Source organism: Trypanosoma theileri (genome assembly GCF_002087225.1).
Source record: "Trypanosoma theileri isolate Edinburgh chromosome Unknown TM35_Tth_12_V1, whole genome shotgun sequence".
In the NCBI taxonomy this organism is placed as follows: Eukaryota; Euglenozoa; class Kinetoplastea; order Trypanosomatida; family Trypanosomatidae; genus Trypanosoma; species Trypanosoma theileri.
Window position 1 is genome coordinate 381,238 of NW_021639854.1, and position 14,043 is coordinate 395,280.

Consider the following 14,043-nt stretch of genomic DNA (forward strand, 5'->3'; position numbering starts at 1 on the left):
TTCTTTTTACCTTCTGCTTGGTGGTTTGTACTTTTAAAGGGTGGTAATTGTATTTATGGGGTATAATATATGTATATATGTATCTCCTGTTTTATCTATTTATTTCTTATCCATTATTTTTATTTTTATTTTTCTCTGGTATTGGTAAAGGTGGGGGGAAAGAAGAAGAAGACAGAAGAAGTGTGTGGGGGAGTATCAGTATCAGTAGTAGTATTTTAGTATTTAAGAGTAAAAGTAAAGGGGTGTGTGTGTGGTAGTGATGCCGCGTGAAGTGATATCTATTCAAGTTGGCCAATGTGGTAATCAACTTGGCCTTAAGTGGTGGGATGTCATGTTGCAGGAATATAAGGCGAATTCACAATTTACAGATGCCAGAGATGCATTATTTGATGTTCAACCCTCTACAGACAATATAGGAGGTGATGGGCATAAAAAAAATTCTCTCAAGGCTCGTTGTGTTGCTATTGATATGGAAGAAGGTGTTCTTCGTTCGATGTTGCGTGGACCTTTACATGATCTCTTTGATGCCAACTTCTTCGTTTCCGATGTGAGTGGAGCGGGTAATAACTGGGCAGTAGGGCATATGGAATATGGAGATCGTTATATTGATAGTATTGCCGATACTGTACGGCAACAAGTAGAAAGATGTGAAAGTGTACAATCTTTTATTCTTATGCATTCATTAAGTGGAGGGACTGGCTCTGGTCTCGGCACTCGAGTATTGGGAATGTTAGAAGATGACTTTCCACATGTTGTCCGTCTCTGTCCAGTCGTTGTTCCTGGAAATGTAGATGATGTTGTGACAGCTCCATATAATACCGCCTTTGCATTGAGAGAATTAGCCGAACACGCCGATATTGTTCTTCCACTCGATAATGATGCCCTCGCACGAATGGCTGATGCCGCTCTCGGCCGTCACTCAACAATAACAACAACTTCTTCTAATAATAATACTAATACTACTATCAATACTTCACCATTACCCACAGGGGCTGTGCCTCGTTATAGTGTGGCCCAGCCAACGCGTACGGCCCTGCCGTATGATTCGATGAATGCACTGGTAGCACAGATGTTAAGTAATCTCACCTGTGCGATGCGATTTCCCGGTACACTTAATATGGATGTGAATGAACTCGCCACAAATCTTGTACCTTTTCCACGATTGGTATTTGTTACATCGGCATTAGCCCCACTTTGTGTGGCTAGACATAGTCATACAACTGGACCACGTGCGGTGGATGCCATGTTCTCTGCTTGTTTAGATAGACAACATCAATTTATGGATGTGGCTCATGGTGAAATTACATCTGCACTCACACGGGATGCGGGTGCCTCTTTAGCCACTGCCGTCATTGCACGTGGACCACAGATAACGGTAGGCGATTTAGCACGAAATATTCCACGTTTGCGGGAACGAATGCGACCAGTATACTGGAATGAGGATGGATTTAAAACAGCATTATGTGGAGTAAGTCCACTTGGACATCCACAGTCATTATTGATGTTATCTAATCATTGTTCTGTGGCACATAAGTTAGATATGTTACTGCAGCGTTTTATACGACTTTACAGTGTTCGTTCACATGTACATCACTATGAACCTTATCTTGAAATGACGTACTTTGACTCCACAGAGGAAGTACTGTCTACAATTGTGGATGATTATAAGTTTCTGAATACGGTTGAACCTCCAGCAAACACACCACGAAGTATGCGGGATCTAGTCTATTACTAGTCGAGAAGAGAAATATATATATATATATATATATATATATATATATATATATATAAACAGAACAGCTTATGATGGTGTGATGGGAACTTAAAGAATACTGCTGGATACATAGAGAAAAAAAAAGAAGAAATAGAAGAAGACGTAGCGATATTAAATTTGAAATGTGTTGCTATTCATTGCAACATTTATCCTCAGCAGTTTTGTTTTGTCTTTTTAAAAAAAATCTTTTTTTTTCTTACTTTTATTTCACTCACTTACTTCTTTGAGTGTTTTCATTATATATTCTCTCTCGATTCTTCTTTGTGAAGTATTGTTTGAGATGAATTGGTGATGCGATGTCCACCTATTATTGTTGTTTTTACGGCATGTGAAGATATACTCGTACATAGAGAGAGAAAGAGAAAGGGAGGGATTGAGTGAAAGAAAAAGAAGGAAAGAGAAGTCGAAAGAATATTACAGATGTGAAGATATACATATAACCTATATTATTATTTATTTACTTTATTACCATTTCTGCAGAAGTTCCAAATAACATTTCTTTCCTTTCTTTCTTTTTATTCTTATTTTTTTCATTATTATATCTCCTCTCCCAATATGGATGAGAAAACATAAAAAAAAAAAGAAAAAAAAAGAGAAGTGGGAGATGCTGGGCGATAGTCAAACTCCAACAGGTAAGCGCTCGGGCGAATCCACACCCACACCGCAGTCAAGAGAAAAAACAGCCACCCACCGCACAACACCGGGGAGTACCACAGAAACACCAGAAACCACCACAATTCCCCCAAAGGCCAACACCGACACATCCACCCAACAAGAAGACTCCAACAACTCTCGCAAGTACGTCTTTGTAGATGGACCCGTCGATCCCAATTTAACGCTCATTCGCTATGATGTTCCCTTCGCCCCATCGGATCCAAAACGTTCCTATCGTCTTCGTCAACGACTCGGACTCCCATTAGAGCAGCGAACGGTGGATCCCAATGTGCGGGTGGTGATTGACACTTTTATTCCCCCACGGGCCTGGCGGGATGAGATGGGAGTCTTGTGGGTCCAGCACGGCAGTCCATATCCCGCCTCCCGCACCGACACCGTAGAAACACATGAGAAACTACGCCGTAGATTAGAAGAAACAGGCGCCAAACGAACAGGAATTTGTCCTATTCGTTCTTTATTATTAGCAGAGTGTTTTCTAGAAGTGATTCGACAAGTTACGGCGGAGTGTTGGGAGCGGGGATTACTTCTCTTGCATATACATAGTGAACGTATTGCGGCTCAAACTGCACATCGAGAGTTGTTTGAGTCACGTGTGGGTCATGCCTTTCGATTAGCGCTGAAAGGTGAAAAGGATACAAGTCGTGTACAAAATGATATTGCCAAATTACGAGAACGCATGGAGGCACTTGCGGAGGAGGAGAAACAATTACGTCAGAAGTGTGATGAACTCTCTACAAAGGGTGAGGAACAAATGTTGATATTAGAAAAAATACAAGGTGATGAGATTGCCGCTATTAAGAAGGAGGGAATGCAGAAACGACATCAACTAGAACAGATGATTGCACTACCTCCACCTCTATAGTGTCTTTGTATGTGTATGTGGAGGTATGTATGAAGAGATACACCCGAAGAAACGAAAAACAAGCAAACAAACAAACAATGAGAGAGTAAAGAAAGAGAAAGAGAAAACAAAAGAGGATTCTGTTTTTTATTCTTATTTTTTATTTGCTGCGGATCCACCAACACAGTCTTTTTTTTTTTCATTTCGATGGATTTTCTTTTTTTTTTGTTTTACCGCTTTCTTTCTTTCTTTCTTTCTCTCCCTTCTGTGCGGAAAATTATTTACCAGAAATAAACAGACAAACGGGGAGTAAAAAAGAGAAAAAAAAAAGCATTACACAACTAAAAGGGAATTATTTTCCTATTTCCTTTTTATCATTTTTTGAAGTTTCCATTTCTCTCTTTCCGTATGTGTATGTTTGTTTGTTTAAGTTTCTATCTACATGCTGAGTCAACCGCCAAATGTACAATAAATGAAGGGGAGAGGAAAAACAAAAAGAAAAAAGTCCTCAACTCGCTTTCCAGCTACGATATATAAACCTCAATAGACTTTTATTCGTGAGATTGAATAGTTAAAAATTCTAACAATCGTTTTTTCTTTTTTTTCCTCCCGTAGGGGATTTCTGTAATATTCTGTTACTTCTTTTTTTTCTTTTTTTCTCTTTTTCTCTTTTTCTCTTTTTATTCTCCTTTACACACACACAATACCGCTTTAGTGTAGTCAAGCTCCTTGGGTTGGCGAGGCGAGTAGAACAGCACATACATACATACATACATATCTCTGTATATTTATATTTATATATATATTATTTCTCTTCGTAAGTAGGTAGAATAGAAGAAGAGCAATAGTTAAAGAAAAAGAAAAAAAAAAAAGAATAGAGAAGGAAATAGAGAAGGAATCAAAAGCACAAAGTAAGGAGTAAGAAAAAAATAGAAACAAACAAACAAACTCAAAAGGGAAAAAAAAATAAAATATGCTCCTTGCTCAACGCAAACAGAAACAAAGGTTAACTGGAAAGATTGGACACAATGATTCTGAATATGAAATTGGACGTGGACACAATGCGGGGATCTTGCAGGGAATTCCGGGGCCAAAACGAACTCCAGAAAGAGTACGAAGTGCGGCACCGTATGCAGAACACCAACAACCCCAACAATATCAACAATATCAGCAACCACAACAGCAACAACAACGATCACCACAGTTAATGCCAAGTAATGCACCTTACGCAGATGATCGCAATGGATATCATCAACCACGACCCATAAGTTTTCCCTCTGTACTTCCACCAATCTCTGCAGCTCCACTAATTCCAGCTCCACTGGTTATAAATAGATCTCCAATGCGGTTCCCATCGGCATTGGATGGTGGAATGGGTATGCATATCCCCCCAACATGGACCCCACCGAGTCCTTACAATGCCCAACCATTACAACTACAATTACAACAACAACCACAACAATTACAACAACAATTACCACAAACACCTGTAGTAGTATCATTACCACCTGTACAAGTTCATGCACCCAGTGTCTCTCCTACGCCTGCGCCTGGATTTGCAAATAATAGAAACCATTACGGTACTCGTCCACAGTCTAGACAGTCTCCCGGTGTTTTGCCTCCCGGTGCCATGCCGAGTGGCGATGATGGGGATGAATTGAATGCACGCCAATTGGCACGTCAACGGGCGATTGAAGTTCAAAGAGAAAACGCACGATTAGTGGAGGAACGCCGTCGTCAACGAGCCCTTGAGAAACAACGAGAAGCGGAAGAGGAAAGACGACTGGAGCGTCTCGCACAGGCAGAGATGGGCCAAGCCAAATTAGGCATACAAAAAGAGAGAGGCATGGGAATGGAAAAGGGAGCGGCATTTATGGAAGAACGACGGGAGACGGAAGAGAGAGTGCGAATGATGGGCCGTAAAGCCGCACAGGCAGAACAGAGAAGAGCCGAAAGTGAAGAACGAGAAAGAGCACAAGATCGGGGAGAATTACCACCAATGCCAAGAAGAGCCACCACAGCCACAGCCACCACAACTACAAGTAATGCTAGACTAAATACATCACCAGGAACAGACATCTCAGGAGCTGAATTGATGGTACCGAATAATAATGGACTTGTAGAGAGTAGAAGGACGAGTCAAGTACCTCTAGATTTAAGAAGTAATCAATCTCTACAACAATCTACTCACTTTGTACAAGCACCATCAGGGTTTGCTGTATCGGATGGAATTTCTTCCTATACACCACAACCTTTAAACTTTCCTTCAGATCCATTACCAATTGGTGGTGATCCATTACGAGATCTACAACCCTTTCCAGCCTTTGATATGATGCGACCATTATCCTTTCCATCTGCGGTACCCACAATAGAAACTACAGCCCCTACAACAACAACAACAACAACAACAATAACGACTACTGTACCAGATCCTGTGCAGTGGTCTGCACCACTTTCTAATTTCCCAATTGGACAAACATCATCTGCTGCAAATGCACAACGTATGGAATCGCAATTAAAAGATATTGCTACCACTCACAATATTATTCATCATATTTTGGAAAATGAAACAAATCGAGATGCACATTATACACCATCATCGTTTAGTTCTCTTCCACCCACATGTTCCCAACCAACATCTCTGAATCCATTACAACCATTAAGTAGTGGTGGTAGTTCACAGCAAGTGCCAAGTGTAGCACCAACGGCTGGAATATTAAAAAAATCACCTGAACAACCATTGCGTTCTGGTATTGAAGTGATTGCTGTGAATAAACCAGAAGAAGGATTAGGATTAGGATTGGGATTAGGGGCAGCGGCAGTAGCGGCAGAAGCTGGAAAAGGTTCAAATATAGGATTAACATCAGCGGCAAGGACAACAACTCCTATCAATGACTCTTCAGATGATCTTTCTGCAGAACCATCGAAGTTTGTACGAGCAGTGAAACCGTAAGGTTTATTAACTGAATGCAAACTTTTTTTATTTATTTCTTTTTGTGCATATATATATATTATTACAGACCCACATAATATACATAGATGTATAAAGTGAGATGTTTTCACATAAATGGAAACGAAACTTTAGAGAAGAACCAGTACCCCTATGGATTGAGAATTGAGGAAAATAATATGCATATGCAGTTTTATTAGAGTTAGTGTGATGCGTATTTTTCTTTTTTTTTGTTTATTTTCCTTTTCCTTTCTTCTCATCGTATTGGTCTGTCTTTATAGCATGTGCATAAGGGCATACAGTTTCTACGTTGTCCATTCTTTTTTTTTTTTTATAATTTGATTGATTTTTTTTTGTTTTTTTTTTCCCATAAAAAATCACTGTGATTATACCTATTTCTATATATATATCTAATATATATATATATATATATATATATATATTTATAGGTATACCTATATTTATATATACTGTTTCTTGAGAAGTTTTCATGCCGTAAAGGAAAGGAATAAATGAAGAAACTGTGAAATTTAAATTTCTTTTTTTTTTCTTTCATTCTCCCATTTTGACGGCATTAACGCCACAAGACAACAATGAGAAGAACACGCTCTCTCAGTCTGTAGAGTTTATAGTATTTTCTCTTGCATTTTATTATTATTATTATGCTTTATATTTTTATTTTTATTGAATTATCTTATTATTGTTTTTTGTTTTTATGATTATTATTGTTATTATTATTCTCTAATCAGTTTTATTTGATTTCTCTTTTTCTGTATTTATTTATTCTTGTTTTTTCTTTTTATAATTATATATCTATATATACATAGTACATTACACTTCCACACCTTGTTCTACTTGCCTCCGGTGCGAAAATCCCACGGAGAGGCAAGCAAAGAACAGTGAGGAGAACACAAAGAAAAAGAAATCGACAGTAAACACACGAGCGAAAAAAAAACAAAAAAACAAACCAAAAAAAGAAAACCAAACAAGCAGAGGGGAAGTATACGTATATATATATTAAACAAAAGAAAGAAAGAAAGAAAGAGAGAAGAATCTACAGAAGGGACTACTACTACTAGTACTAGTACACTAGAAAAAGAAGAAGAAGAATGAGTTACGAGTACCCGGATGATGGTCATATCTACGTCTGTGTACGTGTACGGGATGTCGCTACAGTGCCTGGAATGTCCATCAATCAAAGTGCCACCCGCCGCTCCACTCGTGAGAACATTAAAGAAGCCCAAAAGATTTGTGTTTCCACAATGGAGAATGTTGTTCTTCTGCATGATCCCAAGTCATTAGATGATACCTCATGTGTTGCCCGGGATGCGGATAACGTTGTACAACTCCTCACTGCCCGTGCCTCTGGTGGAAAGAGTAAACATCTCACCCGAAAGTTATTAACATCCACAGCCACAGCGAACTACTTTGAGTATGATAGATGTTTAAACTCTATGGATGCGGAATCTATGCTGCAGATGCCTCTTATTCGCAACAGTGACTTTATTCGACCACCCGAGTATGGTACACAAGAAGATGTGTATTTGTGTACAGCCGTACATGCCGTTTCTGCCGCGGTGGAAGGTATTAACTCTTGTGTTTTTGCATATGGACAAACCGGAAGTGGAAAGACGTTTACACTCTTTGGAGATACCACTTGTATTCGCCGTGATCCTGGTGTGGTTCCACGTACAGTGGATGATCTTTTTAAACGTTTGGAGAATATCAAACAGGAGTATGAGAGTAATATGGAAACAGAGTATTCCTACCGTGTACAACTTGCCTTCTTTGAGATTTACCAAAATGAGGTATATTGTCTCTTCTCACGTAAAGGTCCATTACGTGTTAACTTTGCCCGTGATTTTGGTGGAAAAGATGAAACGATGATTATTCAAGATCTTCAACAACACGTGGTGGGATCTGCAGAGAAATCATATCCTCTTATTGAATTGGGACTACGAAGACGACAAACCGGCGAGACGGGAATGAATGCACGCAGTAGTCGCAGTCACGCGGTATTGCAGATTCGAGTTACACAATGGAGAACCAATCGACTCACAAAAGAGTCTGTGGAATTAAATGCCACCATTAATCTCGTTGATCTCGCCGGTAGTGAACGGCAGAAAACTGCAAAAACCGATGGAAAGAGTCGTGATGAAGGGATTCAAATTAATCAGTCACTTGCTACTCTCGCACGTGTAATTAATGAAATCTCACGTGGAGCCAAGTATGTCAATTACCGAGATTCACTATTAACGATGGTATTGAAGGATAACTTGGGTGGAAATAGCAAAACTTTTATGATTGCGACGATTGCTCCAGTATCGTTTTGCTACCAGGAATCATGTGCAACATTGCAGTATGCGAAAGATGTTCGAAAGATTCGTAATCGTCCAACTGTGAATAAGACATTTCAAACACGATCTAATTTATTAGAGTTAAATGCTATTCTTAAACAGGAGAATGAACAACTCCGGCATCACATTGATGCACTTCTTAGAGGTTCTAATCAAGAAATGGATTATAATGAAGAAATGGGAACTGTAGATGCAACAGGCGAGGTTCCATTTCATCATGGGAAATTCATTACTTCTAAATCAGGTGATATTCATCGTACTGCAAACACAATGACAGAGACGTTGATGACTTCTACAACTGCAGCTGCCGTACCAATTGTCATTACAGCCCATCGTAAGTACACCAGTATAGATGGAATTGGTGGTTCATGTGTAGAAGGTGGAAAGATTGGAGTCACATCACTCGAAAAGAATGTGACTCGTTTTAATTTGTCTGATCTTTTAAGCAAAGCACAGAAGAAGAAGAACATTCAACAACAACAACAACAACAACAAAAATGTCAGAATGATGATGGACATGCACTTGAGGAACAAGAAGAAGAAGAAAGAGAGAGAGAACAAGAGGATGAAGGAGGAGAGCAGCAACAGCAGGAACATCAACCAGAGCAACAAAATGAAAAGCATCAGATCAAGACAAATTACGGTACCATTGAGTTTGAACGCGTTTCTCGACGATCATGTGAACAACGTTACTGGCTAAGATACATTTCTCCTGAAGGTACTACTTCTAATAATAATAATGGATCTGATTCTCTGGGTTGCAATGTAGACTGTCAACTCAATGGATGCAGTTTAACAAGTGGTGATCGCCGACAGTTGGTGCATGGTGATGTTCTCTGCGTTTATCTAGACACTGCTGACGGTGGTGCGGAGAATCATCTCTTATCTTTCCACTATGTTGATATCAACTGTCTCTCTCGCCGGGATATTACCGCAGGTGATGGAAATGGATCTCTTTCTCAACAGAACGCCACAGCCGCACGTGAGGATAGTTTAGAACAATTACAACGGGAACGGGCTAAACTACTGGATATGGTTCAAGCACAGTCAAGAACGATTGAATATCAATGTCAACGAGATGCCGCATCTCGCTCCCGCATGGTTTCTGTAAACAATCACCTCATAGGAGAGAAGGATGGATCTTCTTCACCAAATCCTGTTCGTCCATATGATGTTATCGATACACATGTACCTGTCTCTACACCTATGCAGGCAAGCGCGGCAGCACGTGCTTTTTACCGTACATCGGTTTCTCCTTCTATTCGTGATCACAGTGTAGATTCACAGCGTTACGAAGACTGCGTGCGTGAGAATGAATCTTTATATAAGAATATGATGAAACGCAACGCTACATTTGAGGAACTCGCCCGCCGTTTGGCAGAGTTAGAGAAGAGCACTTCTCCACAAGGTAAGGATACGAACGCCACCACTACCACTACTTCTACTACTATTGCTGCTTTGAAATCTGCCTTACATCCATTAGAAGGTGATGGTCGATCTTCTAAATCATCAGAGAGCAGTGATTATGAAGAAGTGAGTGAGAGTAATTCACCCGATGGTAAAATGTCTAAAACACGTGTCACACCTGAAGCTTCCATGGGTAAAGATAACAGTGATGTTGGTGTTGATGAGGATAATGATGATGGTGAGAAGAATGCTAACCATGCTATCGCACAAACTGCCACAGAACCTGTTGAAAGCACAACAACTACTACTACTACTACTACTACTGCTGCTATCACTACAGGGGAACAAGAACTAACTGCAGATGAGATTTTACTAAAACATCGTAAAGACCCTGAAATGGAAGATATTGGAAGAATGCATGTTTACCTCTCTACTTCAGATGGTGTACGTGAGCGGTACCACGCTGCAAAGCGGGAACGTGTACTTTGTGAACGTATTTGGTCTCTTGAACAGGCATTAGAGGATTTACGTGCTGAACTCCATTTACTGGAGAGTAAACTACGAGTTGCACAGGATGCCAATCTTGAGAATGAACTCCGCCGTTCGCAGATGGAGGATGAAATGACAGAAGTTTCAGAAGCTTTACTTGATGCCACAGAGGAAAATGCCGCACTCTTGCGAGACATTAATTCACTTGAGACATTCCTTAGTCGTACAGAAGAGGCACTTGCAGAGGCGAGTGCCATCAATGAGGCTGAACTTGAACGTCGTCTTCGTAATATGTCAGATGAAATTCGTGCTTTAAAAACAATTGCACGTATGTGGAAACGACGTGCTATGCAACGTATTGCTCTTGAATTTGCTTCTGATAATAATAACAATAACAACAACAAGGATTCTGGGGATATGGTTCACAAGAGTGGTCAAGTTCCATGGGATGATTTGCGTGTGGAGAGTAATGCAGCACGTGCAAAGAAGATACTTGGTGAGAGGGGATGTACTACAGCTGCTGTTAATGCGATTGATCGATTTGAGAAGGAAACTGCTATTGAATCTGTGGTTGCACTTGAAACCGTTTTGGCAGAACTTGAGAATGAAAATCTTCGACTTATTGATGATATTAAAACATATGAAGAACAATTACAGAGTTATAAAGATCTTCTTGATCGTCTACGTCGTGAGAAGGAAGAACTAGAAAAGAACACAGTCACTGATACAACTACCACAGTGGAAGAGATGGAAAAGTTTAAGAAATTGTATGCAGAGAAATGTGAAGAACTTGCAGCTGCAGAGCGTCAATATGAGGCGGCTGCCTCTAAACTACAAGCGGCAAAACAGAAGAATACAGCTGTGAAAAAGAAATCTGTTAAAAATAATGATCTTTTACTACAGGAACAACGCCGAATGATTGAGGAACAACGTGAAGAGCAGGAGAAACTCAGTGCAGCACTTATATCTAAGGATGAGGAATTACGTACAGTTCTTCGTCTTCTTCATGGTGAGGGTGGAATGTGTGGATTGGAGTTAAGTGGATTTAAGGATGATGCGGAGTTACGTTCTCGTATTGAGACTTTATTACAAGAATCCATGGGAGAATGCAGTGGAACAGGCGGCTATTCCGTTTTTCCTCCAGACTTTAAATTCTCTGAAGAGGCGATTGCCCTCATTCGTGTTTGTCTGCGTGTAATGCTGGATCGTCTCAAGATGGAACTCTATGTGATCAACCGCCAGTCTCTTCACAAATTTGGTCTTCTCGTCCCTGCCGTGCAGTTACGGCCGGAGGCGCAATTTCATTCTTTCATGCATGAACTCCGCGGAGTTGTGGCGGAAATCGCCGGCCGCCCGCAGCGACTTGGCGGTCGTTGGGCGATTGAAGAGGGAGACGTCCTCGCGCGTCTCGTCGATCACCGCCGCCGCCGTGCGGGGAATGCCTTATATGGATTGCTGCTCTGGTATGATCACTGGGATCTCGCCCCAAAGACAGAGCACGTCTGTTATATGGAACTCATTCGTAATTCGGAGCGGGTCATGCAACTGGCAAGACTTGTGCGACAGGAGAGTTTGGTGAATACAAATGCCACCTCCACACTGCGGTTGATGATTCCCATGAAAAAAGATGCCTTTGCAGAGGAAGGAGGATCAGGTGGAATAGGAAAAACAGGCGCAGATACAAGTGTATTGGATAGTAGACGTATATTAGAGAAACTGGAGGTTGGGGCAAAACGCAGTAATTTGGCCCGTACAGTGGGAGGCAGTAAACCCAATACGAGAATCTCAGGCTTTCACCGCAGCTACACCACCGCAAGTGCACACTCTACACCACGTAGGAGTGGCGTCGCTAATGTAAACTTTTCTCGCACCGCCACCTTTACAGGAAAGACACCTAAGAGGGATCGACCAACACAACATCAAGAGCTTCAGCGGGTTGTGGGAGAACAAGAAACACCGGCTGCAGAAAGTAAGTTTGGACGTCGTGCAACTGCCCTTGTGGTGCCGGTATCTGATAATGATGTTACTTTTGCTGCTACTTCCACATTAGCTCAACATGATCCCAATTTTAATTTCGCACGACATATGAGTGCTGTGAATATTCCAGAAGCATCAGGAACGCACAGTAAACCAGCGGCTAAAGTAACACGATTCGCACGTGCCAAAACAGATGTACCGCCGAGCTTTGCCGCTTTGGCAGAATTACATCATGGAAAGAGCAGTCAAACCCCAACACCACGTCGAACAACAATGGATTTAAGTAATGAAAGATCTACTCGACGAACCATCACACGTCTTTCCACTACCTTAAAGAGTGGAGTCTCTAAAGGTGGGGCCACGCCCAGTTCCCAAAAAAACAAATAACACACGTGCAGGAGTAGGAGCAGCAGGAACATCATCATCCTCTACAAAAACACATGGAGGAGATGCCTTCCGTCGCACACGCACAACGCAGTTCACACGCTCCAACACCGCGGGAGTCCCACAACTCAGCAGTCGCGTAAGTGGAAAACGGACCACAACAACAACAACAACCACCCGTGCAAATTCGGGTAGTCGATTAAACTCACCCAAACCCATTCCACCCCAGTCCGTATCCACCATGCCCACAACCCCACCTTCAACGGCAGTTCCGAAACCTTTCTACGATCCTAATGTTCTCAAGACACTAAAGCAGCGAAGCAGCAGTGAGAGTAATCAAATGGGACCACCATCATCGTTAAAACTTGTCAAGTGTAGACCCTCTACAAATGGAATGGCGGTGATTCCCCCACGTTCCCCCACAGCAGCAGGCACTTCGCCAACGGCAAGTACAACGGAGCGCCTCTCGTCGGCCTCATCTGCGAGGGCCTTAAAGCCACGCAACAGTGCGGGTGGTCATTCCTCAGGCAGGACACCACCAGCGCAATCCACAACAACAACAACACCAACAACAGCAGCCGTTCCACCTGTTCCACGATTGTGTTTTGATGATCTTACTAGATAAGCAAGAAAAGAGGAACATCTTTTTTTTTCTTTTTCTTTTTTTTTTGTTTTGTTTTTTGTTTTTTGTTTTTCTTTGTACTTAAAACTTTGTATTCATCTTGCATTTGCCTTAACGATCAAGAGTATATTGCTCCTACTGCACGAAACAGAGTGCGTCTTCTTTAAAAAAAAAAAAAATTGTATCCGTTGAAGATGGGAGAAGTTTATCTGTACTTAAAAAAAAAAAAAAAAGGGGGGATAAAAAAATAAAAAATAAAAAGAAGAAAAAAAAAAAAAAAAAATAAAAAATAAAAAGAAAAAAAAAAAAAAACAGTAAAGAAAAGAAAAAAAAAAATAATGAAAAGGCACAGTGTGTACCATGTGGAGCTGGAGACTTTTCAGACATACACAGGTACATGGAATAAATAAAGAGGGATAAAAGGCAAAAAAAAAAAGAAGAAGAAAGAGAAAAAGAAAAAGACAGAATCTTTAATAAAGAGGAGTCGTGATTGCTGTGATATTATACATTCTCTTTGCCATTGTTATTCCTACTTTTTTATTTTTCATGCCTGTCTTTTTTTTTTTT

At 40.8% G+C, this 14,043-nt stretch overlaps 5 protein-coding genes across 5 annotated transcripts; all 5 read left to right on the plus strand.

Annotated features, from left to right (window-relative positions):
• Positions 1-259: 259 nt before the first annotated feature.
• TM35_000122600 (epsilon tubulin) lies at positions 260-1,735 on the plus strand (the record flags this gene model as incomplete). The annotated part of the gene is made up of 1 exon (XM_029025235.1): positions 260-1,735. The coding sequence occupies one exon, from the start codon at positions 260-262 to the stop codon at positions 1,733-1,735; it is 1,476 nt and encodes a 491-aa protein (XP_028883551.1).
• Positions 1,736-2,378: 643 nt separating this feature from the next.
• Positions 2,379-3,311, plus strand: TM35_000122610 (dynein arm light chain; the record flags this gene model as incomplete). Its single annotated transcript, XM_029025236.1, has 1 exon — positions 2,379-3,311. The coding sequence occupies one exon, from the start codon at positions 2,379-2,381 to the stop codon at positions 3,309-3,311; it is 933 nt and encodes a 310-aa protein (XP_028883552.1).
• Positions 3,312-4,263: 952 nt separating this feature from the next.
• Positions 4,264-6,243, plus strand: TM35_000122620 (uncharacterized protein; the record flags this gene model as incomplete). Its single annotated transcript, XM_029025237.1, has 1 exon — positions 4,264-6,243. The coding sequence occupies one exon, from the start codon at positions 4,264-4,266 to the stop codon at positions 6,241-6,243; it is 1,980 nt and encodes a 659-aa protein (XP_028883553.1).
• A 1,106-nt stretch (positions 6,244-7,349) lies between these two features.
• Positions 7,350-12,857, plus strand: TM35_000122630 (kinesin; the record flags this gene model as incomplete). The annotated part of the gene is made up of 1 exon (XM_029025238.1): positions 7,350-12,857. One exon carries the CDS (start codon positions 7,350-7,352, stop codon positions 12,855-12,857), a length of 5,508 nt encoding a protein of 1,835 aa, XP_028883554.1.
• A 238-nt stretch (positions 12,858-13,095) lies between these two features.
• TM35_000122640 (uncharacterized protein) lies at positions 13,096-13,479 on the plus strand (the record flags this gene model as incomplete). The annotated part of the gene is made up of 1 exon (XM_029025239.1): positions 13,096-13,479. One exon carries the CDS (start codon positions 13,096-13,098, stop codon positions 13,477-13,479), a length of 384 nt encoding a protein of 127 aa, XP_028883555.1.
• Between the last annotated feature and the right edge of the window lie 564 nt (positions 13,480-14,043).